The sequence below is a fragment of the Odontesthes bonariensis genome, chromosome 15 (genome assembly GCF_027942865.1).
Source record: "Odontesthes bonariensis isolate fOdoBon6 chromosome 15, fOdoBon6.hap1, whole genome shotgun sequence".
In the NCBI taxonomy this organism is placed as follows: domain Eukaryota; kingdom Metazoa; phylum Chordata; class Actinopteri; order Atheriniformes; family Atherinopsidae; genus Odontesthes; species Odontesthes bonariensis.
Genome location: NC_134520.1, coordinates 17464980 through 17491368, shown reverse-complemented (window position 1 = coordinate 17491368; position 26389 = coordinate 17464980). Strand labels below are relative to the sequence as shown.

Below are 26389 nucleotides of genomic sequence, written 5' to 3'. Positions count from 1 at the left end.
TGTGTGTGTGTGTGTGGAGCTAAGTCCCTCCTGTAATCTTCATCCCTTCCCGTTGCTTTTGTCAACTGATCTATGAAGTAGAGAACAGCCTTAGTCTGATTCTTATTTAAAATAGACATAATGGTTCACAGAAGATTTCACATGGATTGAACCAGATGATGAGGCCAGGAAGGGTGTGTGTGTGTGTGTGTGTGTGTGTGTGTGTGTGTGTGTGGTATGTGATGATGAGTGGGCTTAGGGTTGGTGGGTAGGGGGATGGGGGTGGGGCAGCAATTTCCTGAAACGATGAATCCCATTTATTCGCTGAAGACTGTCTCAATTGCCTCAGCAGCCCACAAAGCTTTTTAATGCTTTAATTATGTCTCAAAGGAGCGGGGCAGAATCAAATTAGAGATTGTCCTACATTTAGGTGCTGTGCGTGTAAATGTGTGTGCGCACGCGCTATGCAAATTTCACGTGTGAGGAGTCGTATCGTTCTGTAAGATTCACGGCAGTGAGTGTTTGTTGCCTTTGCTGCCAGGCATCATGTATAGAGGCTTATAACGCATCCACACACAGATGCTGACGCACAACATCATGCCCCTCACACACGCCTCCTCAGGGGTAAGGCCGTTGCTTTGCTCTCGCGCACGCGTTTCTCCCCGGGTCCGTTCACCTTGTCGAGGCTAGTCCTCTGCAACGCTAACAAACACATTAACACACACAAACATTTCAGGCCAGCCTCTCTCTTGCACAAACACATTTTCATTCACCCAGCGTGTAGCCGTCTTTTTTTGGTCACAGCAGATGGCATGTGTCACAATATTACAGCAGTATTTCATTAACATTATGGGCATCCATCTGTTGTGTCCACTCAAGCCCCCGTAGAGCACCTTGTTTTGGTCACTGAGAGAGAAGGAGATGATAAACATTGTTAGCGCTGTATATTGGATGGGGCTTGGCGAGGCGCACATTTTCTGGTTGTGTGGTGGCAAAAGTATGCATCACTGTGAGAATTGTCCCTCTAACTCTCGCACGTGGAGATTTTGGCCGTTTTTGATTATCTTTATTGAAAATTACTGCTGGAATATTTCAAAACGGTCTCATATGGCTGTGCTCATGTCTCTGCCAGACGTATATGTTACACATTAGGAAAGACTTGTCATGGTGGAACAAGATTCTGGCTTTTTTTTTTTTCCTGGAGTAGAGGTTCCTTACTTGATTTAGTTTTCAGAGTTAAATTAACTCTGTTCTCATTCCATCCGAGTGTATTTTAACATTAACCTCCTGCCAAGCCTGCAAATGAATACCAGCTGAAAGCCAAATGTGGACACCTTTTGAGTTGGGGTCAAGAAATGTAACCTTCTTGCTTTACACTTCTGATCTGTGGTCAGATTTGTGAAATATTTTCATGTCAAGTGTAACATTTATCTTGTCTCCCAGATGTTGGCCTCTGCCTACCACCTTCTTTGATCTGGTTGCCCCTGGTGGCAACCGTTGTACCAGTATTTTTAAAAAAATCAATAAAAAAAAATACCTTGCCTCTCTGGTCCTCAGGGGGAAGAGGTTTACTCTATCAGATGTACCAAACTGAAAGTGCGCAGGGAATGAATAAAATAGATAAAGTGTGGGCAAGATGACAACTAGTTTAGCTTGTTTAGCTCATTACAAGATCAAGCTGTTATTTGGTATCGAGCTAAACTAAAAGAACCTTTTGGACACACAGTGTTTCCCACACATAGACTAATTTGTGGCGGTGCGCCACAGATTAAACACCGGCCGCCACATATTGCGTTTCGTTATTATTATTATTATTTTTTTTAACGCCATTTAAAAAATGCTCGTATTCCTTAAGCTGCATTTCCTTTCCCTGCTCTCCCTCCGTCTCTCTCACATAGCCTACTCACACACACAGCCCCTCCCCTCCGTGCTTCCCTGGAAGCGTGGAAGCTTGCTAGCTTCAGCGTCGCGTTAGATTAGCTCAAACGAAAGAAGACGGCTGGCGAAATTCACGAAGGTTGGTATCATGTGCATCTTTATAAAATCACACATTAAAAAGTCCTATAAAAATATTTTATATTTTGAATACAATGTTGTCCCGTCACGACCCATAGTAAGCGATTACGCCTTCTTTATAAAGTTAACTAGTCGCAAGTTTGCCGTTTAAAAAAAAAAAAAAAAAATGTAGTTGGGTTTGTCGAGGTCAAAACACTATCAGCTGTGAATCAAATAAAGTAGTTTTTTAAACTCTTACACTGAATGTTTGCTGCTTCAATCCAGATGAGTATTGAAAAATATTTTCCGCGATTTGAAAAAGAGACGTGCATGTTGAGGATGAGGACCAGCCTGAACCGGAGGTATCAGTCTGAAACAGAGCTGAACAGTCCGACCAGTGTAATTAGCTATGTTATTAATTTGTTTACAATGAAGATGTGAAAATCTGCAGATAAGCCGCACCTGTGTCACCCACCGTGACACAGGTGTCACACATCCTTACGTCCCCCAGAATTTTCCTTGATGGAGAAATTATCCAGGTTCTTAACTCCCAAAATGACATATACGTCACATTACAGATCTCTGACAGTGGGGGGTGGTATTTTGGAAAAAAAATCTGAAATGGGTTCTATGTGGTCGATTTAGTCTGTGTTATAACCCCCTTAATTTTCATTTAAGTAGAAATGGGTCTGGGTTCTTATGGGTTAATACAATAAAGTTCTGTGTGACCAATTATTAACGAAGGAATTATTTTGAAGAATTTTTATTTTTTACACCCCCCCCTTTAATATATGGGGCCTTGATCCTTTTTCTTGCTTTCCCCTGTGTCTCTTTTTAGGCTCGTGTCCTCTTTTGTTTTGTCTTCATCCACCTCCGCTTCCTTGCACCACCTACCTAAGGCAGTTGACTCAAACTTTGGTATTTTAAATGTTTGCATACTGCACTTTGCAGTGAGGAAATCGGATCTGGAGCAGCAACGCTACCCTCCAGCATAAGGGGGGTAATCTGGGCCGCACACTCTCAAAGCTCACGCATACATCGCAGTCAGTTTCTGCGCCGCCCGTTGCCAAGTGCCTTATGTCGACACAGGCTCTGTGTGGCAGAGACCCATACAGCCGAGCTGGTGTTTGCTGAATTTGGTCCGTGCCATATTGGCGGAAGAGATAATGAAAAAAGGGTTGTTCTGCTTTACAGGAAGAGCGTCTGTCTCCATGCAACGGCCCGTTTGTGAGGACTTGGGGTTATTACATGTGGTGGCAGGATGATAATGTCAGCAATTCTCTTGACATTTGAAAATATAGTAACTGAGTTCCCTGTTTGTTACAGTCTTGCAAGTCAAACAACTTGATTTACTGCATTTAGCTCCTCCAACCTTGACGTACTTTAATTTACCAAATTAATATATTATTGTTTTATGTCCTTAATAACACATATGTATGGTCAAAATGACATTTACTTTGATTTGTGTACACTTTGTACTTTGGGGGACCATCCATTCACAACCCTAAACCATAACCCACTAATGAAACAAAAACAGAACTGCCTGCTTCAAAGGCATCTGGAAATGTTACGGTGAATTTAAGCGAGTTTAAAAAAAGAAGCTGTGCAACATGTTTTGGAGAGAAGGGCACATAGCTACAGGTCTGTCCTAACAGCTGTGACTAGTTTCCTGTAAGTGCTCCAAACAGATTTCTGATGCATTTTGTCCTTATTTGGATTGAATGCCTGCTACGCACTACACTCAGTGAGCCCATCCACCGCTGCCTGTGGAATGCAGTGTGAACAGAATTACAATAAGGACTAATCTAACTGGGCTAACATCCAGACTACGTGAAAGACCCATCATGTCGCCTGCTGCAAGAGGGTCATACGGTCTATTAGGCATGACAGGATTTGCATTTCATACAGTTTTCTAGAAAGTTTTCATCAGGATTGTTATAAATTATTTATACTTTTGGAGTTCCTTGCTGTACTGTTTGTGTTGCCGTAGTGACACGGTGATGCTGTCCTACGCCACACATGTGGCGCTCGACTGTATTAAAGAAAGGCTTACATCAGTAACATCTAATTCTGGAGTCAAACATTTTCAGTTTCCTACAACAATGTTTATGAACGTGTGTTACCATCATTGTTTATACAGAATAGATTTATTCTAACGAGCCAGTAGGTTTATGTTTAGTCACCCAAACTGAATGTTGGGAGATCTACAAAGAATGCTGGAATAATAACACATATTGGATTATAGGCTTGACTCACTCAGTAGTCATCAATCAGTACGCTGTTAGCACTTACATCACGAGTTATTGTTTGTAATGGTCCCGGGTGATAACGCTTACAGTTGCTTCAGCGCTGTGGGGACGCTGCCAATACCAGGCCACGGACGGCCTGAGCCTGGGTTATGTCTATAGAAGGTTAACTAGAGGTGTTTTTTAATCTATTTGTGGCTTTTTATGGCTGTGTCAGTGAGGTTTGCGTGCAGGCGTTCGATTTCGTAGCGACATATGATAGAACAGTCCATAGCGAGGGTCTAAAATCTGGCTCGAGCCACGACTACGCATGTTTCTTGGTTTTAATCTTGAATCTGCTCAGAGTTTTGAACACTGGCCCTCTTGTATGTGGAAACATTTTTGGCAACCACGTTCTTAGTCATGCTGTACTTGTTGGACTATGGCAAGTTGAAGCCTGCTTGATATCATGTTCATGTTTTTAATTACTTCTCCCACCCAGCTCCCTTTCTCTTTCACCCCATCCAACATTTTCTTAATTTTGCTCTCTGTTTTTGGGTTCTCAATGATTCTTGTCTCATTTTTTTTTTTTTCCTTTTCTCTTTTTTGGCAGGCCTCATCGCAGCAGCTGAAATTCACAACCTCTGACTCCTGTGACAGGATCAAGGATGAGTTTCAGTTCCTTCAAGCACAGTATCACAGGTGAAAGCAGAAACCCCGACACTTACATGAACATGCATGCACGCACACAGATATGATGGCTTGACGAGTGAGCTTCTTTTTAAAAGTAAATGTTTCCTTACGGCATACATAAAATGGGAATAATGTTAAAAAATTGTTGGTTTTTCTGTAAACGGTAGCTATTGAGGAAAGTGATAAAGCTGCAGTATGACTGAAATCGTCTCATATATCTTGACCAGAAAAGGTTTTTAGTAACAATCAACCTACACACATGTTTGGAACCACAGTCCGACTGTTCCAGCCTAGCTTTAATATTTTGGGACGTACCGCCTTGGTCATATTTTTAACCATCAACCCAATAGTCACTATAGATTAAATCCGGAGTTTCTTTGTGAAGAGGGGAGAATCTCGCGACGGTCGGTACAGCACTCTACCATCAGGCTACCAGACAGAAGCCATGCCTATCTAAAAGACATGACAGCCCATTGGGAATTTTTCGAAAAAGGCACCTGAATTACTCTAATTGTTGAGGAAAGTAGGCACTGAGCATCATCAATATGACAAAATATGGACATCTAGTCAAGGTCCGTAATTGTCTGTCTAATGTTTCTCAAACAGACGGACTTATTGGTACACATCCGTTTACTTAATTTCAAATGATTAGCGCAAATTACCTAATTCTTTGAAGGAAACGTTGAAGAGATAGTTGGTAGGGAAAAAAAGCAGTCTCACTTTCAGAAAAATGAAGTCAACAGAGCCCCTAGTAGTGTGATAAACTTGCGACTTCAGTCTTTCTTCTACCCTACGTCTGCACTCAGTCTCTGCACTCAGTCTTGTTTTCCCTTAGCATAAATCTTCCTGTACTGTTTAAATACTGGTACAGTGCCAGGGGCCTGAGGTACCTCCAAAGTCTTGACCTTCGCTGATCAGTTTGATAGCTGTTATAAAGAGGGGGATGTCACTCTCTTTGTGAGCATGGAGTATTTCCTTCCGGAAAAGGTTTGGTTTGTTCCTCTGTGCCTGCACTCCCAGAACCTTCCAGAGGCTTGCCTCTGCCAGTTATAGAGACAGTCGAAGGCACATGAAAGCCCAACATATTCTGTGCTAAATCCCTGCCCGGGTCTGATCGCGCTTGTTTGTAGAGGATTCTCTAACTGCAAAAAACGCCCTTCGTGTCTCTTCCTCGCCTTTGGTTTTGTTATTCCCACAACAGTGAGCAGCACCGTTTAACCCTCTTCAGAGAGTCGGGGCACAGTTGAAAGAATACCTCTTTTGTCTAAGCATACAGAACATGCATACAGTGCCTATTGACTCAGGAGGAGGGATGAGAGGGGATGGGGTGGGGGGCTTGGAAGCCACAAATGAGGCTTTGTAGCGCTCTGCTGCTGTGCTTTGCTTGTCTGTTGCTGAAGACTTTAAAAGGCAAATGTACTGCAGGCGCTCCCCTGGGTATAGTACCGTACAGTGTAGCAGTCGTTGTCTTCCTCTTTCCAACCCCCACCTCTTCCCTCCCTCCCCCCACCTCTTCTACCCTCCCCTTTTTCACGTGCATAAATAGATCAGGGAATACATAAATCAAAATAAAGATGACAGCAGGAGCGATTTAGAGACGGAAGAATCGGCAATAAAACTCCATCAAAGTGTCGCTTGAGAACAGCGGCGCAGACCCTGGGGCTGCTGAGCAGCAATCAGAGGAGGCACAGAGCCAATCCAAGGTAGGCTGGCAGTGAGGACACCTGTCGTCATGACAACTTGCTACATAGCCTACGCATATACACAGGGATAGCAGGCAGGTTTTTATGTAGGTTTGACAGGGATTGTTTTGGGTTAGTGGAGGCTGCTCGTTCACACGCATGGATTGGCACCAGAATAAAATCGCCCCATATACACCTCCATGTGAGTGACGTCGGCTCGGATATTTATTGTGTGCCGTGTGAGGTCACAATCAGCTGAACTTTGAAGGGGACTGACATTTTGTTTCCATACACAAGGACACATCCTCATCTACACAAACAAATCTCTTATGTTTTACTGTAACTAATAAAGTTTAAATTATTTTTACATTGATTATTGTTAACTTGTTAACAGTGTTACAGAGCGAAATACAGGCTAACGGGGTGAAATACAATCTTACAGGGCAAAACACAGGTGAATTTGGGCAATTTTGAGTTATTTCTCCGTCTGAAAGTTACAAACTGTAGCCTACAACTGTATGATAAACGCAACTCAAATGTGCACCCGTCTAGCTCTGAGGCTAACGTTAAAGATGTGTCCCGATTAGCTCCACACTAACACCACTGAACGAACATGTGCATGTGCCGTAGGCATCTGTTTAGATGATTGACACGTTATTAAAAAGTTAGACAGACGGATCATTGCATTCTGCTTCAACCCGATGTCCCCACACCATGCATTTATTTATGCATTTGAGCTGAAACGTTACCGTTAACTTACCTTGCATTGGCTATACAGTTGTGGGTGATCACGGAGATGAGCAAGGAGATTTGACGTATTGCCACCTTTAGCGGAAACTTTTTTCCTGCATGTTCTGCAGACAGGATAACCATCTTCTATCAAATGTCCCCCGGCATTCTTATAAGAACCAAAATATGCCCATACTTCGGATTTAGTCCTCTTAGAGGACTGATAAATGTCCTGACTCTGAGTGCTGTCATCTACACCTTCGGCCATGATTCCAACTTCAAGAAATGCACGTTGTAGGCTGCGCAGTGAGCATGCGCGACAAATTAAGAACTCGGATGAGGCTGGGAAGGATTAAACTCACGGTTTTCATACCGTGTTATTAACCGTGATATTAATGATATTTGAAATGAACGCGGTAATTGTTATCGTCAACACTTTTTATCGTGGTTTACCGTCATACCGTAACTGTTACATCCCTACCTGGTATATCACCGCTTAACATGATTTTAAATTGTAAAAGCCTTTGTTTTTGGTAACGTACCATCACTGCAGATTATTTTCAACAAGAGGAATTATACATGTGGCTATTTCTTGGTCACGTTCCATTTCAGAAGAGGTAAAAAACTCTTCTGGGACGTGTTGTGAATGAATGAGCAGTTTTCAAATCAGAACCTATTATTTGTTTTCAAACGCTATTCCAAACTGGGTTTTGTGTTTTTGGACGAGCGAAAGACTCAAGATGAAATGGAGAGAGATTTGTTTCTCTTCGAATGCCAAACATACAGACCCTACTTTGTTTTAAATCGAATTGTTGTCCGCTCCTAAATGGGATATTTCAAGCGATGGCTCAGTAACAAACTTCAGAACAAGGATGAGCCCTTAACAAAAGCAAAAATCTAGTCGGAGCTTTGATAATTACACCAAAAGCATGGTTCTGTGAGTATTAATGTGTTGGCTGTGTGTAACACTGCGTTCAGACTAACTGCAATGAAGCCTCAGCCAGTGCTCGCGATAATCGAGCTGTCATTCCAGCAGACAGCTGAGAATAACATCCCAGCATAAATATACACACACCATCAAACGGACGACAGACTTATCCTGAATCTAAACCTTTCCACCATGTGTCTGTGAATATTTTGAGTCTTATGAATCCGCAGAGTAGGTGATGCCTTCTGAGACTGGCACGCTCTAACTAGCTGCCTCTATCAACACAACGGAGGGGCTGATTTTTGTCATTTTCATTCTACAAACGAGGCTGACTTGTTGACGTTTTCCCTTTTGTCCTGTCGCCTAGCGTGACACACGCGCTGACATGATTACAGCTAATGGCTGTCGCCAAACAACGCCATACTACTGCGCTGAGAACGTTTAGCCGCACTGCCTCTTCTCTAAATTAGAAAGCAGGCATATAGCTGAGCTAGATTCTAGAGTTCAGAGCGAGTTCATCTCTGTAGACCCAGATCCATTTCAGCCCCATCCTGTCCGCCATCACCTTTCTGAGAACGCTGCCACTGACTTGTAAAGGTGAGGATTATGCCGCTGATGATGATGGAGGTGGCAATGCTGTTATAGATGGTAGCGGTGAAGGAAATGATGAGAATGAAGGCGGTGCTGATGAAGATGAAGGAGGAGGTTTAAGTGATGATGAAAGTGATGACAGTGCCAATGGTGGAAGGAGGTAATGATGATGAAGGGGGGCAGAAACGTCACCTGGTGTCAGCGCTTCAGGAGAAAGGCCGTCAAGCTGAATAACAAGGTCTGACTTCGTCCCTCTCTCTCTCCCTCTTTCTCTCTCCAGTTTGAAGCTTGAATGTGACAAGTTGGCGAGTGAGAAGTCGGAGATGCAGCGCCATTATATCATGGTGAGTTGACCTGCGTATGTGTTCTGTGTGGCAGAGAAATGGCATTTTGTCACAGCATTAATCATTTGTTCTGTGCAGCTACAAAAGCTGCTGAGATAATAGCTGAAATGTTTATATATTTACAATATAACACTGACACAAAGAAAGGTAAGGTATGGGAGGTAAACCTTAAAGGGATAGTTCGCCTCTTTTGACATGAAGCTGTATGACATCCCATATTAGCAATATCATTTATGAACATTGACTTACCCCCCGCTGCGTCCTGTGAGCCGAGTTCCAGGCGAGTTTTGGTGCTGACGAAGGTAGTCCGGCTAGTTGGCTGGGGCTAAACAAAAAAGCGTCTTGCTTCTCAAAACAATATGCGTTCAAAAGAGTAATACATTTGCATCACAAAATCGTTTTGCATGAAAAAGTCAGACCTCACATCGCTTGGCGCTATTTTTGCCTCCCTTGATATCAATGCGTCCAGCCACCTAGCGATAGCTTCACCTGTTAAGGTGTTTACTGCTCGGAAGCAGGGGAGTGCTCGGTCTGCACTTTGGTCTGCACAGTTTTACATTGGACGCATTGATATCAAGGGAGGCAAAAATAGCGCCAAGCGATGCGAGGTCTGACTTTTTCATGCAAAACGATTTTGTGATGCAAGTGTATTACTCTTTTGAACGCATATTGTTTTGAGAAGCAAGACGCTTTATTTGTTTAGCCCCAGCCAACTAGCCGGACTACCTTTGTCAGCGCCAAAACTCGACTGGAACTCTGCTCACAGGACGCAGCAGGGGGTAAGTCAATGTTCATAAATGATATTGCTAAAATGGGATGTCATACAGCTTCATGTCAAAAGAGGCGAACTATCCCTTTAATAATTTTAATGGTTTATCTTTTTCTTTTTTTCCCAATAAATTGAATTCATTGTGATTTACTACCCTGTGTGCGAAATATTAGCATCCTTCTGAATGGGAGTTGGATGGATTGTTTTGGGGTTGAAGTCACAAAGGATCCATTTTGCTGTTTAATTTGATATTTATTATTCATTGCATGAATATTATTATGGATAGTGGAACTGCTGCCCCATTAGACTTGTTTTTAGTGCCTTTTTTCTGCTCCAAATTCAGTATATATCAAAAATATATTCCCATCAGCGAAATTGATCTGAATTAGTTTCATTGCTCACTTCCTGTGTTATTTCTGGAGTTACGGTATGCGTTACTCCTCGCTTCCCGACCCCTTTCATTTCACTAGTTTCCTCATATCTTCTCCCTCTCTCAACACACATTCATGTTCACACACAAACACGCACGCACTCACGCACAGATGTGCTCGCCTGCTCTCTGCTCCACCTCGGGGCTAATCTCATTGTTGCTGGCCGTAGCTGTGTAGCCGTCTGATGTTTTGCCTCTAATTGATCCTCTGACTGGCTTTAATCTCATCTAATCTGCGCTGCCGCACTGCTCTCTCCACAATCATCAGGCCAGCAGGGACACAAACTGTACACACATGCGCACACACACCAAACACACTTCCTCTGTGTGTCAGGCAGCATCTCGCACTGTATCGCGTGCACACACTCCGGTATTGTCAGCCTCTCAGAGGCCATGCACAGAAACACAGTGATGAAAAATAACAATAATACAGAGCAGAAATAACATATATATATGTATTTATATGTATGTGTATATATATGTGTGTATATGTAATGTTTTTTAATTGCTGACCTAAGCATTTATATGGTCTGAAGAGACCCAGCTTCCCTAATTACCCCAAAAAAAATTTTTTTTCATGGTCAGGAAAACGTTTCCAAGCCCGCAGGCTGATATTATCACCACAAAGAAGTGAAAGGAAAATTCTGGGTTTTCATCTATGTTTACTATTTGCCCTCCTCTGTTTGTAGTGCCCTGTGAGGCAGAGTATAACTTTGAGCTTTTTTGAGTTGTTTTATCATCAAGCACGCGAAATGGCTGAATTGGCCCTGAATTGGATTTTACAGGTGAAAAAGTACGATGGCTGCATGCTTTATTTGTTCATTTTTTTGCCTATGTTGGGCAAAGGGATTCGTCCTCCTGCTAAAGTGCGCGAATCGAAAATGGAGCTTTGAGTGCTGCAAAATGGTCCGTGCGAATCGAACCGAGTGTCCGCGTTTTGTTCGGTTTGTGCAACGCGAACTGAAAAAGAAAGTATGTAATATACCAGAAATCCTGTCAGTACGTCATACTGCGACACCTTTAGCACTATGATAGTTTAAAAGAAAATATTAGAGATGAGCTGCTAGCTTCCCATCCGTACAAATAGTCTTTTTCTAAATGTGACAGACCTAATTAGGTCCATAAAACTTTGATCTATCAGTGTAAGCCAGGCTCTTCTTGGGGTGTAATCAAATTGTGCATGAAACCATCTTTAGATTGGGCTCAAAATGTTGCTATAAAATTGCACTACAAATGCAATATTGCTGAACCCTCTTCCCACTTGCTGTTTTCGACACGCACACATTCAACCTTGCCCATAAATGCACAAACACAGACGTACCGTGAACATGCACACACACATTTCCACTCCATCAGTAGCCTGCCCGGTCTTGTATCCCCACAGCAACCTCCCCACTCCTCCTCTAATAGCATATCAGGTTGCCCCACTCCCCCAGCCAGAGGCAGCACCTCCATTTCCCCAGTGCTGTAATTACTTTAGGGAGCTTCCGCGTGGGCAGCTACGGAAAAGAATACAGTGTGTCTGTGTGTGTGTGTGTGTGTGTGTGTGTGTGTGTGTGTGTGTGTGACGGTAATCGAGTGACATAAATATGTGTGTGTGTGTCTGAGAGAGGGAGAGAGAGATCAGTGTGTTGTTTGTTTTCCAGTGACAGAGCCAGACCCCTGCAGACAGAGTGGGTGATTAACAGGGTTGATGCCTAGAAGGTGGCCCTCTTATTTACAATGAACACACACATACAACAAAGGCTCTTTCTCTCCCGTCTCTCCTTTCCTTCCTTTGTTGTTCTTCTCTTTTTGTTTGTGTGTGTGTGTTACTGTACGAGTACGTTTGTCAAATCAAAAAATACGACGTCAAATGTGTCGTAATGAGTCGAGGCTTCCTCGGTTTGAGGGAAGAACTTTACTTTTAATATCATTAGTTTTGTTTTTTTTATCTGAATTTTACCTCCAAGTGTGTAGAGTTTGGTTTACAGCGAGCGCTGCTTGGAAAAATAATTATTGCTTTTATATTACACACACATTTAAACATGGTTAATTATGATAAAACAGTTGCTTTAACAACACTATTTTTGTCTAATAACACTTGTTTTTAGGAGTAAATTTTTTCTACATGCAACCTATTAGGTTTATACACTTTTTACCATGTGCACACAGTTGCATGCGACTGTAACGGTACACATCATATATGAGACGACTTACAAGAAACCACAAAGAACTTTTTTTATGAATGAATACACAGAACTTTCTTCGTGCTGGCCTGCTAAAAAAAACTCCAAAAACCTACCATACAAACGGCTGCAGAAAGAGAACATAAGCAGGAAGAGACGTAACTGGTAATCCTGCACATCTATGAAAGTGAATATGATCGATGTAATGCATCGACACTGTCGATGCGTGCAAATACGCGTTGAGATGACAGCTATACATTATTTAGAAAATGGATATTGCTGAACAAAGAACTGGTCAAAGTATTTACTTGAATATGAGAGTAAATATGAAACAATCTGCTTCCTCCTTCTTGTCCCAGTCTGCCGAAAAGTCTCGACCACTTACGAAAGATTAAGAGCTTTGCTGTAATCTGTGATTTTTCAGTCACAGCACTTTTGGAAACGCCTCTCGGCCCGTTGGCTTTATTGTATTTTCACTCATTTATTTATTTCCAGCTGTAGACGCTTATGGAGCCCAGATGTTGGGCTGAAAAACTTAACCGCTCAACAGAATTTGATGTTTGCGTGAAGCTTTTCTTAAACGAGCTTATTCTTCCTCTTTCTCTTTCTAGTACTATGAGATGTCCTACGGGCTCAATATTGAGATGCACAAACAGGTAAGTCGATGTTGGATCTTATGCTGTCTGCATGTAAAAGCTGTTAACCTTGTTGTTATCCTTGGTGTGAAAATGTAGACTTGTAGATCTTGTACAGTGTTAAGTTGTGATGGTATGTTTTGAACATATTTCTGCACCAGGATGGTGCAGCGCTGCAAAGTATTCAAGAATAGAGCCCTGTTTAGGGTAATCTGGACTATTTTAAAATTACTTTGGGTCCATTTCCTGTAACAAATGGCTTTAAATACTCCAGAACCCATTCCAACGCTTGTGCAAATGGTTAACAGCAATCATACAAGGAAACACCGTTTGCTGCCCGACAGAGAAAGCATTCATCTAACGTTGATAAGGAAAACATTTTAAGTAATTTTAAGTTTATTTTTAAGTAATCTAGTATTTATGAGTTTATGGTAAAAATGATGTGCGTCTCTACCTGGACATTAATGATATTACAGATGGAAATGCCCTTGTTCCTTTGCTGCATTCAGGCATTAGATTTAGATTTGTCATGAGGAGGCTGGCTGCGTGGGTTGCCATATTATGTGTGCACCTCTGCAGCGCACGTGTCCCTTTTTGATGTGAATGTCGGGTGGTTGTTTGCGAACGAGCGCAACGTCCGTTTATCTGCAAAAATTGTGTGAGGACCGTGCACTTAGAGCCCATGTTTAGCTTCAGAAAATACGATGCAGAGAAGCCTCGATTCAAGCTTGGAAGGGGAGCTGCTGTCCATACATCAGTTTGTGTTGCTGTTGCCGGGGGAGTAATTTATGCTTAGCCTGTAGGTGGGAGAGAGCGATGGGCCTCCAAAGGGCCAACCCTTATCGGTGACCTCGTCTCGAGCTGCACGTCCACGTCCACGCACACACATACACGCACAGTCCTAATGATTGACGGCACACGCTGACAGCCATATTGGAGGAAGCGGGTATGCTTTTGACAAATGGACACACGCGCAAACACAGAAGTAGCAGCTTCCGTGATTTAAAGACCTTCACATTTATGCACCCACACAAACTGTGAGGTTGGAAGCCAAAGACGGGCACTGTGATGCATGCTGGGTACACACACGCACACACACCCTCGGAGCGCTGTGTGTGCACTTCATCACACTTTTTTTTTTTCCTTTATCTCACTGGAAGGAAATTCACAGGCACAAGTCAGGTTGTGTGTGTTTCATATGTGTGTGTCCAGGAGCTTTTGTGTGCATGTGATATTGGACGTTTGCTCGTGTATCGGCTGTCTGAAGTTTGGAAGAGGGGGGGGAGAAAAAAAAAAATGTCAGTGTGTGGGTTGAGCCTGCCAACAGGAGCTTTGCTGTGTGTGCCTGTGCCTCCTTCCTCAACGAATATGCTTGAATTTTTGTGTGTGTTACTGGCACATGTTCACAAGCAGCTGTGTTTCTGTGTGTGTGTGTGTGCTTCTGTTTTCCTATGTTTGCTTCCTTTGTGCGCCGTGTGTGTGGGTGCGGCGAATGGCTAGTTCCATTAGAGAGTTGAAATTGAAGGGAATGTGTGGAAATGAGTGTCGAGAAGCATTCATGTCTCGGCTTATTGTGCAGAGCCAGTCCCCTCTCTTCTCCTTCTCCTCCTCCTACTTCCCCTCCTCCCTCTCTTTCTCCTCTTTCCACCTCGATCTCTTTTTCCCTCTTTCTTTTCCTCTCACACAGTCAGTTGCTCCCTCTTGATCGCTCCGTCCTACTCGATGAGAAAAATGCCTCTCCACTCCTGTCTCTTGACTCTTTATTCTCTTCTGTCTCTTCTCTGCGCATCTCTTCGTTTTGTCTTGGAAAGGAGAAGCGAGGTGACTTATAGATTGATCAGGGAACATGTTAAATTGATCTGTACTGTTCCCAAGTCCAACTTATTGATCAAGAAAGGCAAACTAGGTATATTCAGTCTATATTGAGGGGCCGGTAAACACCTTGGGACTAGATATTACTGTTTCGGTTGAGTTCCTGTATTTATCCTGTATTCATAAAATGAAATGCAGCTATACAAATACAATACTAACTGATCACTTTAAAACATTTATAACACGTTTAAAACAAAAGAAAACATCGTCATTCAATGTTCCTTTTTTTTTATTTTTTAAAATTTTTTTAAAATTTTTTTTTTTTTTTTAGAAAAGCTCTGCATTCAGAATTAAACTTAAGTTGATTAATACACTTTTAAAAAATAAAGTCAAAGGATCTCTTTGGAAATATAGCACAATAAAAAGTACATACTCGCCTCTTGCAGTAGTGGGACGGCACCACAGTTATGTTGGGTTAAAAACAACAACTATAAAATGAGATTTAAAAAGACCGTAGAACTCGAAAGGCTCGTAGAATCAACACAATAGATGCAATGAAAAAACACAGGTAAAAAACAATCCACCTGAGTTTTCAATCTGATGCGGGGATCCACCGACAATCTGGTTGGGTGTCCTCGGGGGTCAGAGTTCATGAGTACGGCTTTAACAAGCCTGAAACAAACTGATGGGCCTAACCGTTCAAAGCCCTAAAAGTTTACACCAAGACTTTAAAATTCATTCAACAATAAACTGTTGAAGAGATGATGAAACGGGAACCGTGTCAGATTTTTCTCTTTTTTTTTTTTAAAATTCTTTATTTAGGTTTTTTTGCTCTGTGTGTGTGTGTGTGTGAGATACAGATTCAGTTTGTCTATTTGAAATTGCACTCAAGGGAAGAATCATTTTGGGGTTTTTCTTTCTTTCTTTTTTAAATGATGAAAAACTATAACTTCACCTGGCAGGAAGCAGTCGTGCTCGACTCGAATGGTCGAAGGCCGTACAGAGACAAAACCAGGACACTGAGGAAGTCTGTGTAACGTTATGTTTGTTCAGGCTGTCTTCCATACTTCCTTTTAAACATATTTTAAATCAGCTTGAGCACATTTTTTGTCTCCGTTCGCTCTCTCCTTTGAGGCTGCATTTTAATACAAAGACAAAGCTCATTTAAAATGATCAAAAAAAAAAAAAAAAGCAGCTTTAACAACAATTCCAACAATACATTCAGCGAGAAGCCGAGCCTTGATGTACTGATTTGACATTCCAAGCTTTATATCATACTTGTTATATTTTCTGCACGTTCAAAAGAAAAAGCATCAAATAGAGCTTGAGGAAAGCTAGAAAGAAGTGAGATGTAAACAGAGGACTCCAGAGAAGGCGGCATTCAGAAAGAAGCACAGAAGAGAAGATGATGGAGCCGAGATAAAAGAAGAGACAGAAGCTGGGTTGAGGGGGGAGAAAAGCAGAATGCAATAGACGGACTAAAGGGCACAAGAAAAGAGGGAAAGCTGCTGATGGCATGGAGCGATTCCCGCAGAGACATTTTAAAGAGACATTTCAGAGATGTCAGAGAGATTGTATGTGTAATGATGAGCGGTTACGAGTGAAGCGCTTGATGGGGAGCTGTGCTCTGCATGCCTGATGAGTGTTAGGAGCGCCCCTCTTCCCTCATCACGCCATGAATTAGGCTCTAACACAATTACTGCTGCTTTGCATATCTCAGACGGATTGGATGATTACCAACCAAATGTGATAACAGACCCGCGTGTAGGAAAGATGGGGAATGTGCATGAGGTGAACCAGAAAGGATTCTGTTTGCTTGCATCAGTTATTGTTACTTTGTGTGCGTATGTGTGTGTAATTGCTTGTGTATCCAAGGGTTTCCAAAGGGGTATTAAGTACAAGCAACTTAATTAATGAGGTGAATAAAATAAATTTTGATATGTCTGATACATGTATGTGTGTGAGTGTGATGCTAGATGTATCTACCAGATTGGTAAGGTCACAGAAGATGTTTCCCATACTAATGAGTGTGTGATATGAATCTCTGGAAGGCGTTTAGCATTAGATTAAGACTGATAAGGCGTACAAGCTGACCTGTACGAGCGAGTTTTGTTTTCCTTCGGATAAATACGTATTTGGACACACTGTTTTTGTTACTTTTGTACCTCAACACAAAGGATTTAACCGAAGCGATCAAGGTGAGATAGAAGTTGTGACTTTCAGCTTTAATTCAAGAGGTGTAGCTAAGATTTAAGTTTCTTTGGACTTTTCAGCCTTCTGTTGTGTCTTCTGCAGGCGTGGCCTGGCTCATTGACACCAGGTGATTGACTCAGATATACTTCAAAATCCATCCTGCTGCTTGTGTCAGCAGTCATCGATAAACACCAGCGATCCCGTTGCATTGGTGCACCTTCCCAGCCATGACTTCCCCACTCCCGTGTTGGAGCCCTCCCTTTCTCTATCCTTTGCTCTCTCTTGCCATCAATGCAGAGAATGTTTTTCCAGAGCTCGAGTCTTTTCAAGCAAAGTCTGTTCCTGTTTTTCTGGCACCAGTGGTTTTATTCTTGTTTTGAATGGTCACTGTTTATATTGATTAAACTTTAAGTCTGAATAAAGTTTGGCACACCCCACACCAATGTATGATTAACCAATCAGCCAAACGCGGATGATTAAAACAATAAAAGTGCCAAAAATGGGGGAACTTAGATTCTAATGGCAGGTATGTCCCAGCAGTTGAGGATTCAGCAGGCGTACGTGAGGACTCGAGAGACTCAGTCCGGCAGTCACTGCAGTGAAGCTGTGTGTCCATTAATGCCAGCTAGCTCCAGGAAATTTTGGGAAAGGGCTTTGTGAATAATGAGGCAGGTGTTGGCAGTGATCCTGAACTCTCCACCACTGCAGCTCTGCACAGAATTAATCCAGAGCGTTCACTGACCGAAGTTAATCCTGAAACTTCAGCTGATCAAGTAAGTGCTCTGCCCTGGAACCTCTGCGAAGTCCTGGCCCTGCTGGTGTGTTGCAGTTTAACAGTCCCAACTCCACAGTTCAGTAACACATTGTTCTCAGCCTTTTAACGTGTTTTAAGCATCTACTTTTTTTTGTTTTTGGAAGGAGTATACTTGTTGTGAAGGGGTTTAACCCTCCTTGGTGGGACACATCCTTTTATTGTTGTCGTCCTTGTTCTTAAGAACTGATGACTTGGCTATTCCCAGATCTCTTCTATGTCTCGATAAGGCTGTTTTGTAATTTCAGCCTGACGATGGCCTCATTCACTTGCATCAGCATCTTGTATTGAGAGCTCCCGTAAACGGCTATCACATACATATTCCCCTCTTTATATAACACTTTTCCTCTCCCTGATTTGTCGTGAAACGAGGAAAAGGGCGACACCTGGCCGTGTCGCTGCTTCTATTAAAATGTACACTTCACACGTTGAATTGCCGTGAACAGCTGACGCAGCACCGCTGTTAAACCCTTTGCATCAAAGCTGAGATTCTACTACCAATCTACTAGGGGTGGAACGGTACAAAAAACTCAAGGTTCGGTGCGTACCTCGTTACGGACCCTACGGTTCGGTACATTTTCGGTACAGTGCTGAAGGAGGCGTGTAGCGAGGTTCGAGCACATGTAATAGATATCTGAATCCTGCCTCTTCTACAGTGGAATATGGGCGCATAGCAGATGCGATGTAAATTCCAATTGCTTCGGTAATTTTTTTTGCTCTGCATGTATTCGTATCCAGGGGTTGTTGTAATACATTTGGGAGACGTAATTGGTCGGGTCTTTTCATGGTTTCTTTAGAACACACCTGAGGGAGGTGTGTGGTGGTCGGTAGCTACGCCCCATGTCATGCTATCACGGCTGAAATGTTTCATCATACCACACAGACAGAACCGGCGCGTGTTTAATAAGTTAAACTTACACGTTGTCTCCTTTGTCTGCGGCGCTCTGCTCTCCTTTCTTCCTTAATGAAACGAAGAAGTATCGCCTGCGCTTGATCCTGACTCTCTGTGAGCTCTTCCAGCCTCGATATTAGACGCCTGATGTGATCGTCCATGATTAATATCACCATCATGCAGACCATGAACACGGTGGCCTCCCCGCTCTCCATATTAGCTTCTTTGTGCTGTTTTTCTTCTCTCCTTACTTTCTGTTTTGTTTTGTTTTGGTGTTGAATGTGGCGCTAAACGGCTAACGTAACACGTCACTGTCGCAGACGGCTGCGCGCGGCGCATCAGTCCCGACCTGGTCCCGACTCATGTGCCAATGCAGACTGAAACAGTTCCGCTGGTGAAGGACAGTTATCAGAACGAAATTCGAGTAGGACAGTTCTGATAACTGCGTTCTTATAACTACTCTGTCCGAAAGCGTATATCTCTATGGACCAATCAGAGCATGCATGTGGCAGTGTTTAAATGGGTCCTGAAGGAAACTCTTGCAAAATAACAGTTCCGCGTTCAGATCAATATTAAACTTCCGTACCGTGTGTATTCTGCGTGGCAATGCATGTACCGAAGCGTGACCCCCGTACCGTGACGGTTCGGTACGAATACATATACCGTGCCGGCTCTACAATCTACCATTATTGTGCAACATACTAGGTGACATTTTGGGATTTGCATATCACCAAAGCAAGTAATAGACACTGTCATCATCAGGCCTTTGTCTCTGTGGGAAAAGCAGAGATGTCTATGCTTTATCTTCGTGCCCCCGTAAATGCGGCGAGCCAGACAAGAGTCGTGGTGTGTCTTTAAATGTCTTTAAAGCTTAAAATGAACACATCAGCTTGTGAGAGCATTGTTACTGGAAGGCATGTCGGTACTAACGATCGTTCGATTTTAGCTTACCTCCCCTGGTGAACCCCATTGTTAGCGTTCTTATTCTGCTTCGAAACAGTGTTTCAACCAACCAGCATTGAGCCTACACAGACATGTAGCCTGCTGATAGCTTGTTGGAAGACTGCAAAGCAGTGCGGCTTCTTTGCTCAGGTTGCACCCTCAAAGTCAAACCTTTGAGTAGGCGGTGAGCCACACAAACGGTCAACAACAAGGAATCCCAGTTCTAGTGGCAGTGTGACGGTGTCCAGCATGAACTATGGGCAGACTCTGAAACTGAAGCAGCTAACACTGTAAAATGAGCAGCAGAGAAGATACAAACTCCCAGGAGGATGACGACAGTAAAGCAGTCGATGAAACACCGTACGAGAGCAACTTTTTCCACCATTGTCAGGTTGATCGTCATGCTCGCTCCCACATTTTACAGTATCCTCCCCTTAGTTTCTGCCAGCATTATGTAAGTCATTTTAGCCATGGCGATCAGACATCAGTCGGCAACAACGCTGCTTGGGGTGACGCATCATATCATTTGGATGAATATGCTCTCTGACCACCAACAAATGTGTTGTTGTAGTAGACGGTGGCGAAAACAGATGAGATCCAATCTTGTCTTTAAAGTGAACAACTCTCTTTCCACAGGCTGAAATAGTGAAGAGACTGAACGGGATCTGCGCACAAGTCCTTCCCTACCTGTCTCAGGAGGTAAGCACACACACACACGCACACACAGAGTCGTCACTGACCCTCTGACCCTCAGCACTATCTCTTACATCCTGGAATGAGATCAGCCTCATTCCCGCCTCATTACCTCTCCACCTCTGTGACTCCTCGCTCAGCATCCCTCCTCTCTCCTCCCATCATTCATCATCACTCTCTTCCCGTGCTCTCTTCCATCTCACTTTCATTTTCCACCCACCCCCTCCTCAGTTCTCATATGCCTTATTTTGTCTGACCCCCCCCCCCCCCCCCCCCGTCCAACCTTCCAGTTTGACCTCCTCTTCCTCTCCCTGGCTTCCCTCTATCCCTCTTTCATCTGTCTCCTCCCCCTCCATCCCACTCATCCTTTCTTTTGTGTGTGTGAGTGAGTGTGTGTGTGTGCTTTGTGTCAGTGTAATAAATGGCTGTGTGATTCAGATAAGCCATGCTCTTATCTGCCCACCAGGGGGTTGACCTCCACCCATTACAGCACACCAGTCGACCATCCATTCACCGCTGTCACACAAGGCTTTTGTGTATGTGTGTGCGTATGTGTATATATGACTGGATGAATGGCTAAATGGCCGGAGGGGGAGGTGCATCACCAGTGAGGGTTGTTGGGGAGTCTGTTGGGACTATTGATATTGATCTAACCCGTCCACCTCTCCTCTCTCCCCCCCTGAACTTGCCTCCCCTTGTTTCTGTCTTACTCCAACCCCCACCCCCTGAACAAACACACTGTGTCTGCAGCACCAGCAGCAGGTCCTGGCAGCCATAGAGAGGGCCAAGCAGGTCACCCCTCCAGAGATGAACTCCATCATAAGGGTACGATGGTCCAGCCCCCGGCCCCGCCCGAGGGTCTGATGATAGAATATTGATCAGCACGATCAATTCTATTGTTTACTTTAATAGCCTGATTTATTGGCGTATTGTTTGTGCAACAAATTAGCTCCTCGTGATGAGTTTTGTATCAAATGACCTGCTACCTGGTTAAACGTCTTTATCTTGTTGTTACTACAACTATAGAGTACTTCCTTCTAAACTACTGAATCAGTACAAATTGGACATTAGCCAGCTAGCTGCAATCCTTTATAGCTGTGGCTTTAATATTAGCAAGCTGCACTTTATCATTATCATCCCTGTGTTTGCTATCGTAGATGCTCCATCATTGTACCGCGGGTCTAATGTAGGGTAGCCTAACCACTCAATCACTGTGAGGAATGAGTTGCTTTTGTCTTTATGTCTTCTGGTTGGAACAAAAAGGATACAGGTCTGCAGAGGCCTGTATTTGTGGCTAAAAATGGCATATTTTGTCCTTTTTAACTGTATTACGAACATTTGGATAATACAGAACTGTCTGGTTCTGAAGACAAAGTAGAACAAGTTGACTTTGGAGGTGTAGCTGAAGGATGCTGATGTTGCTCGATGCTGTTCAGACTGCTGAGTGTGTATGTGGAGTGATGAGGAGGCATGAGTCTGTAATAATGTCTCTCTGTAAATTGAATTAAACTGCAAGTATACGTCAGGGGATCATTTCTTTGTTTTGTAGACATTTTTCCTTGTACTCTCTGTTCTGCATTTGTTCTCTTGATACTAAATGCATGTATGGAAAATTGCATCTATTATGAATAGGAAATGCTTTGTGCTGACTTTCCATCTCCCACTAAGGGTGTATTTTTGTTGTTGCATCCTATAGAGCTCAGACTATTAGCCCTATTGACCAGGGCCCATTACATGTGATTTACAAGGGGCCGATGTATCGCATGTTTTACAAATCATACAGTGTTTTGCTGTGATTTGTGTGCTGGATCTGTCTTCTGTGTCTAAGTTGTGTCTGGTTGTCTTCCATGCAGCAGCAGCTCCAGGCTCACCAGCTGTCTCAGCTCCAGGGCCTGGCCCTGCCCATGACCCCCCTGCCTCTGGGCCTGAGCCAGCCGACCCTCCCTGCCGTCACTACTTCCTCCGGCCTCTTCTCCCTCTCCTCTCTGCTGGCCTCCCAAGCCCAGCTGGCCAAAGAGGAGAAAGCGTCTCGTGACGGCGTCGACAGCCACCGCGAGGAAGATGGAGACAAGTCCGATTAAATGGTGTCCCCACTCAGCTCTGCTTTTATCCAGAGACCTGAATCCCCAGATCTGAGCTCCCTTGGCCCTACAGCCCCTCTCCTGGTCTCCCTCTCTCTGACCCTCCCAACATGGGCTTTCATCCCATCATCACAGCTCCAGCTTCAGAACCCTAACTAATCCCATTATTGGGAGAGCTTTGGCACTCTGATCTCTTCATATTTACAGTAATGGGTTTGTTTTGATTTCTGCCTTTTCTTTCTGTCACCATGTCACTGCCTCTCTCTCTCTCTCTCTTTCCTTTGAATAGGGTCCTGTTTTTGTGTTCAAGCTACAATTTTCCTGTTGATCCTCTTATCAGGACTTTCTATTTCTGTTCCTTCCTGTTTATCCGTCTCTCACTTCTTGTTCCCGCTTAGTTTCAGTTTTTTTTTCTCCCCCCTCGTCTACCCACTTTCTCCCCGACCTCTTGCTCTGGTTCTGCGCAAGTCCTTGTTAGGCTGGACTGGCTCCCAAGACCGAGTGCACTGCTTTCTCTGTGCTAAAACAGGCAAAGCTTTTAATAACGGGGATTCTTTGACTAAGGTTTGGGAAAGTCCTTCGTTTTGTTTGATAGGTTTTTTTTTGCAATCTCCTCAGATAAAGGATTAAGAATACATGTCTTTATTTTACACTGAAAGTGGGCTGTGAGCATTAACGATGGCTTGTTACACATCATAGAAATGTCTCAACTTTACCCCTCACTTAAAAATCAAAAAGCAGGAAGAGCTCTCATGTCGACAAACTAGAAATTTGATGTAAACTCCAAATGTATTTGGCCAAAGGAAAATAATCCTTGTTTGACCCTGTGAGGCCTGTTGGATGAATCTACGCAGAACCTTAGCAGAGAGGCGTCATTTAGCAGAAGTGAGGTAGCGCAGCATGACAACAAAAAAAGAACCCTCTCCCTCCTCCACCCTCCCACCACCCTTTTCACCATCAGTGTGCACCAGTATCGGAGCAGACAGTGAGGCGAGGCAGTGGTTCATGCTGTATGTTTGACAGCAGAGGGCAGTGTGTGTCTTTGACAAATCCTCCTCTCAAGATTCAGGCTTTGGCAAAAACAAGGACAAGACTATGACAGCAGCATACAGGCTGTCACATGGGGAATGTTTTATTTTTCCACTCTGAGTGTACAAATTTAATATACAGACACTGGACCTGGGATATTAATCTCTGCATGAAGTAGGTTCTGCAAAAGCTTGTCTGCTTTTGGTTTTTGAGGGGGTCTTTGAATCCGACTAGTTTATGTTGGTCTCTGAAGCGGTCCACTTTACAGATGAGCTGTATGTCAGCATAAAAGATAAACATAGCCACTGTAAATTCACATTAAACGGCATACATTACGACAAATAAACGCTCTGGTTAATCTGCCCCATGGCAGGTGAACTGAGCCAAAAACATTCTCAACCAAACGATGAAAATGAAAACAAAAGTTGCATTTCCAACCCTGCACCACAGCATTTTGCTCTTCGGCCTTTTGGTATTGTTGTGGGCCCCTGATGTGGTCTTTGTGGCCTTATCAGCACGACAACAGTACCAACACAGGTGTGACTGCGCATGTGCAGGGCTCATGTGTTGCATCCCACAGCCGTAACTCATATTCCGACTCAGTCTTAAAAACATCGACAGACATTGTAGAGTAAGAAGCTGCTCTGGTTGAAATTTGAAGATCACATTCGTCTAAACCGAAATGGAAACTAAATTTCAGGTTGTATGTCGGCCACCTGGTCAGTGATCTGAATTTATTTAGCTGCCAAACCCCAAAAAAATGTCAGCCAACGTTTGAAGATGAAACTGCTTTTTCAGCTGAAAATTTGCAAAAGCATTCCGTATAAAAGCTTCTCAAATGTGATATTTGAATACAGATGCCGACGTCACTTAGTTGAAATTGGAGATCCAATCGGCAACGTGGAACGTGGCCTGCTGGTGTGCAGGGCTCTAAACGGGCGGGCTGGACCAGAATCAGCCCGAGTTGCTCTCTGAAAGTCGCATATGCAGCTTAGCAGGCACCACTCGTGTTTTACTGTCAGAATTCCAAGCAATCTGTGGCCATCGAGCCCCAGCAGCGTTGGACCCCAAAAAGATAAAGAGAGATGGGACTATTAAAAGATCTGCTCTGAGTTTAGTGGCATCGATGTGTTTTGATTGTTCAGCGCAACGCGGCGTCCTCTGTTCTCGCAGTCAAGAAGCTTCACTCAGCTCAGCCTCTTCAGTCCTCAAAAAGCCTCTTAGCATGATGATGAAGTCCGCTTTATTATCAGTAACACGTTCACTCACGAAGTGGTCGACTCGTGCAGGTTTGAGGCATTAACAGCCGAACTTTGCTTGTGTTGGGATTTCAGAATGAGACGCGCTGTTGTAAAAGTTCAGCTGACGAAAGCCACTGTCGTGCGTGTTTGTGCGTTTTCTTTCTTTTAGCGATATGTGTATAGACGGCTGTACACGCGGGGCGGTCGGTGATACACCAGCTGAAATGCATTTTTACTACAACTTAAAGCAAACATACTCCGCTTGTGAATTAAGCCCGCAGCATCCCCCCCCCAGTCTCGCCACATACCGCCTGTATCTACCTGCATAGCGCACTCATTTTAGTGACGCACCGAGTGTGGAGACCAAACACGCGTCAATGCATGTCTGCGAGGAGCTGAGACCGATTTCTTTCTAGTGAAGATATATATTTTTTTCTTTTAAAGAATGTTTGATCCAAACTTTGTGATCGATGCTCTTGATTATTATTTTTTTTTTTCCTTTTTTTTTTTTTTCTTCATATAGTTCTCGATATAAACTTAGAAGGAGAGCTGCGAAGCTGATGTTATAAACATACAAATGAGGTTCTATGTATTTGTTCAAGTAGTTGGCGATACTCGCCTCTCTATACAATTCTACATGGAGAGCTTTATGTGTATATGGCTGCATCTTCTCTGTTCTGTCCTGGATGGTTCTTGTGCTGTTGTGTTACAAAACTGATGTGACAGCAGGGGGGGGGACTGCAGTATGTCGACCTTTTATCTCCTTTGACCTCTGCCGTTCTTTCTGCCCCCAACTCCCACCCATCTTCTTTACATGCACCCCCCACCCAAACTACCTGCCATCATAGCGTGAAGCATTGTAAGCGTTATGAGCTTTGTAAAGGTCTTTTTTTAAATACTTATTTTGTGTATAATGTAAAACTAAAAGTGTGTACTTTGGCAAAAAAAAAATGTTTTGTGTCTGAAATCATAGCTTCATATAAACAAACCGCAACAACGACAACAACAAAAAAAAAGGAACTATAAAAAAAAAAAAAAACTACAATTAAAAATTTACTATAAATGATATGAAATGTTCTGCAGTAAGGAAGGACTTCTTGTGCCTTACAAATAAAGTCAATCAAATCACGAAGAACGTCTCTCGCTCTCCTTTGACCGATCCGGATGCTTCACTTACAAAAACTGTGATGTAAACTAATGATGGCGATGATAATGGTGACGATACTGCAGATGGATTCAGACCAGACCCGATGTCCTCTGCCTTCCTTGCTGAGGGGGCCTGTAGTTCACAGCAGATCCGCCAGGAGGAAGTGTTGCTTTACGTTTCCCATCACCTGAAAGCAGCAGGTAATTACTGGGGCTGCGTGACTCGGTTTGTGTGTGTCACGCTGGAGAGGGAGCTTCCTGTTCTCTAAAACTATTGATGAGGGTTTATCTATTCTGTACTGCGTGTACCCACAGCCGATGTGACATTTCTGAGACAGTGGATCAGAACCTGCCCACAATCCTCATGTGGCTGCTCTGCCT

At 43.4% G+C, this 26389-nt stretch overlaps 1 protein-coding gene across 3 annotated transcripts in view; it reads left to right on the top strand.

The window, feature by feature from the left end:
* Positions 1–25997, top strand: part of tle5 (TLE family member 5, transcriptional modulator) — a 40901-nt gene extending 14904 nt beyond the window's left edge. For 2 of the 3 annotated variants that reach the window (XM_075485271.1, XM_075485273.1), the window contains 6 exons: positions 4813–4901; positions 9103–9166; positions 13145–13189; positions 20455–20517; positions 21262–21336; positions 22365–25997. In XM_075485271.1, the coding sequence (XP_075341386.1) occupies positions 4813–4901; positions 9103–9166; positions 13145–13189; positions 20455–20517; positions 21262–21336; positions 22365–22592 (564 nt within the window). In that variant the 3' untranslated portion in view covers positions 22593–25997. The remainder of the gene's footprint in view (positions 1–4812; positions 4902–9102; positions 9167–13144; positions 13190–20454; positions 20518–21261; positions 21337–22364) is intronic. The other variant, XM_075485272.1, reaches the window with a different exon arrangement.
* Positions 25998–26389: the final 392 nt, after the last annotated feature.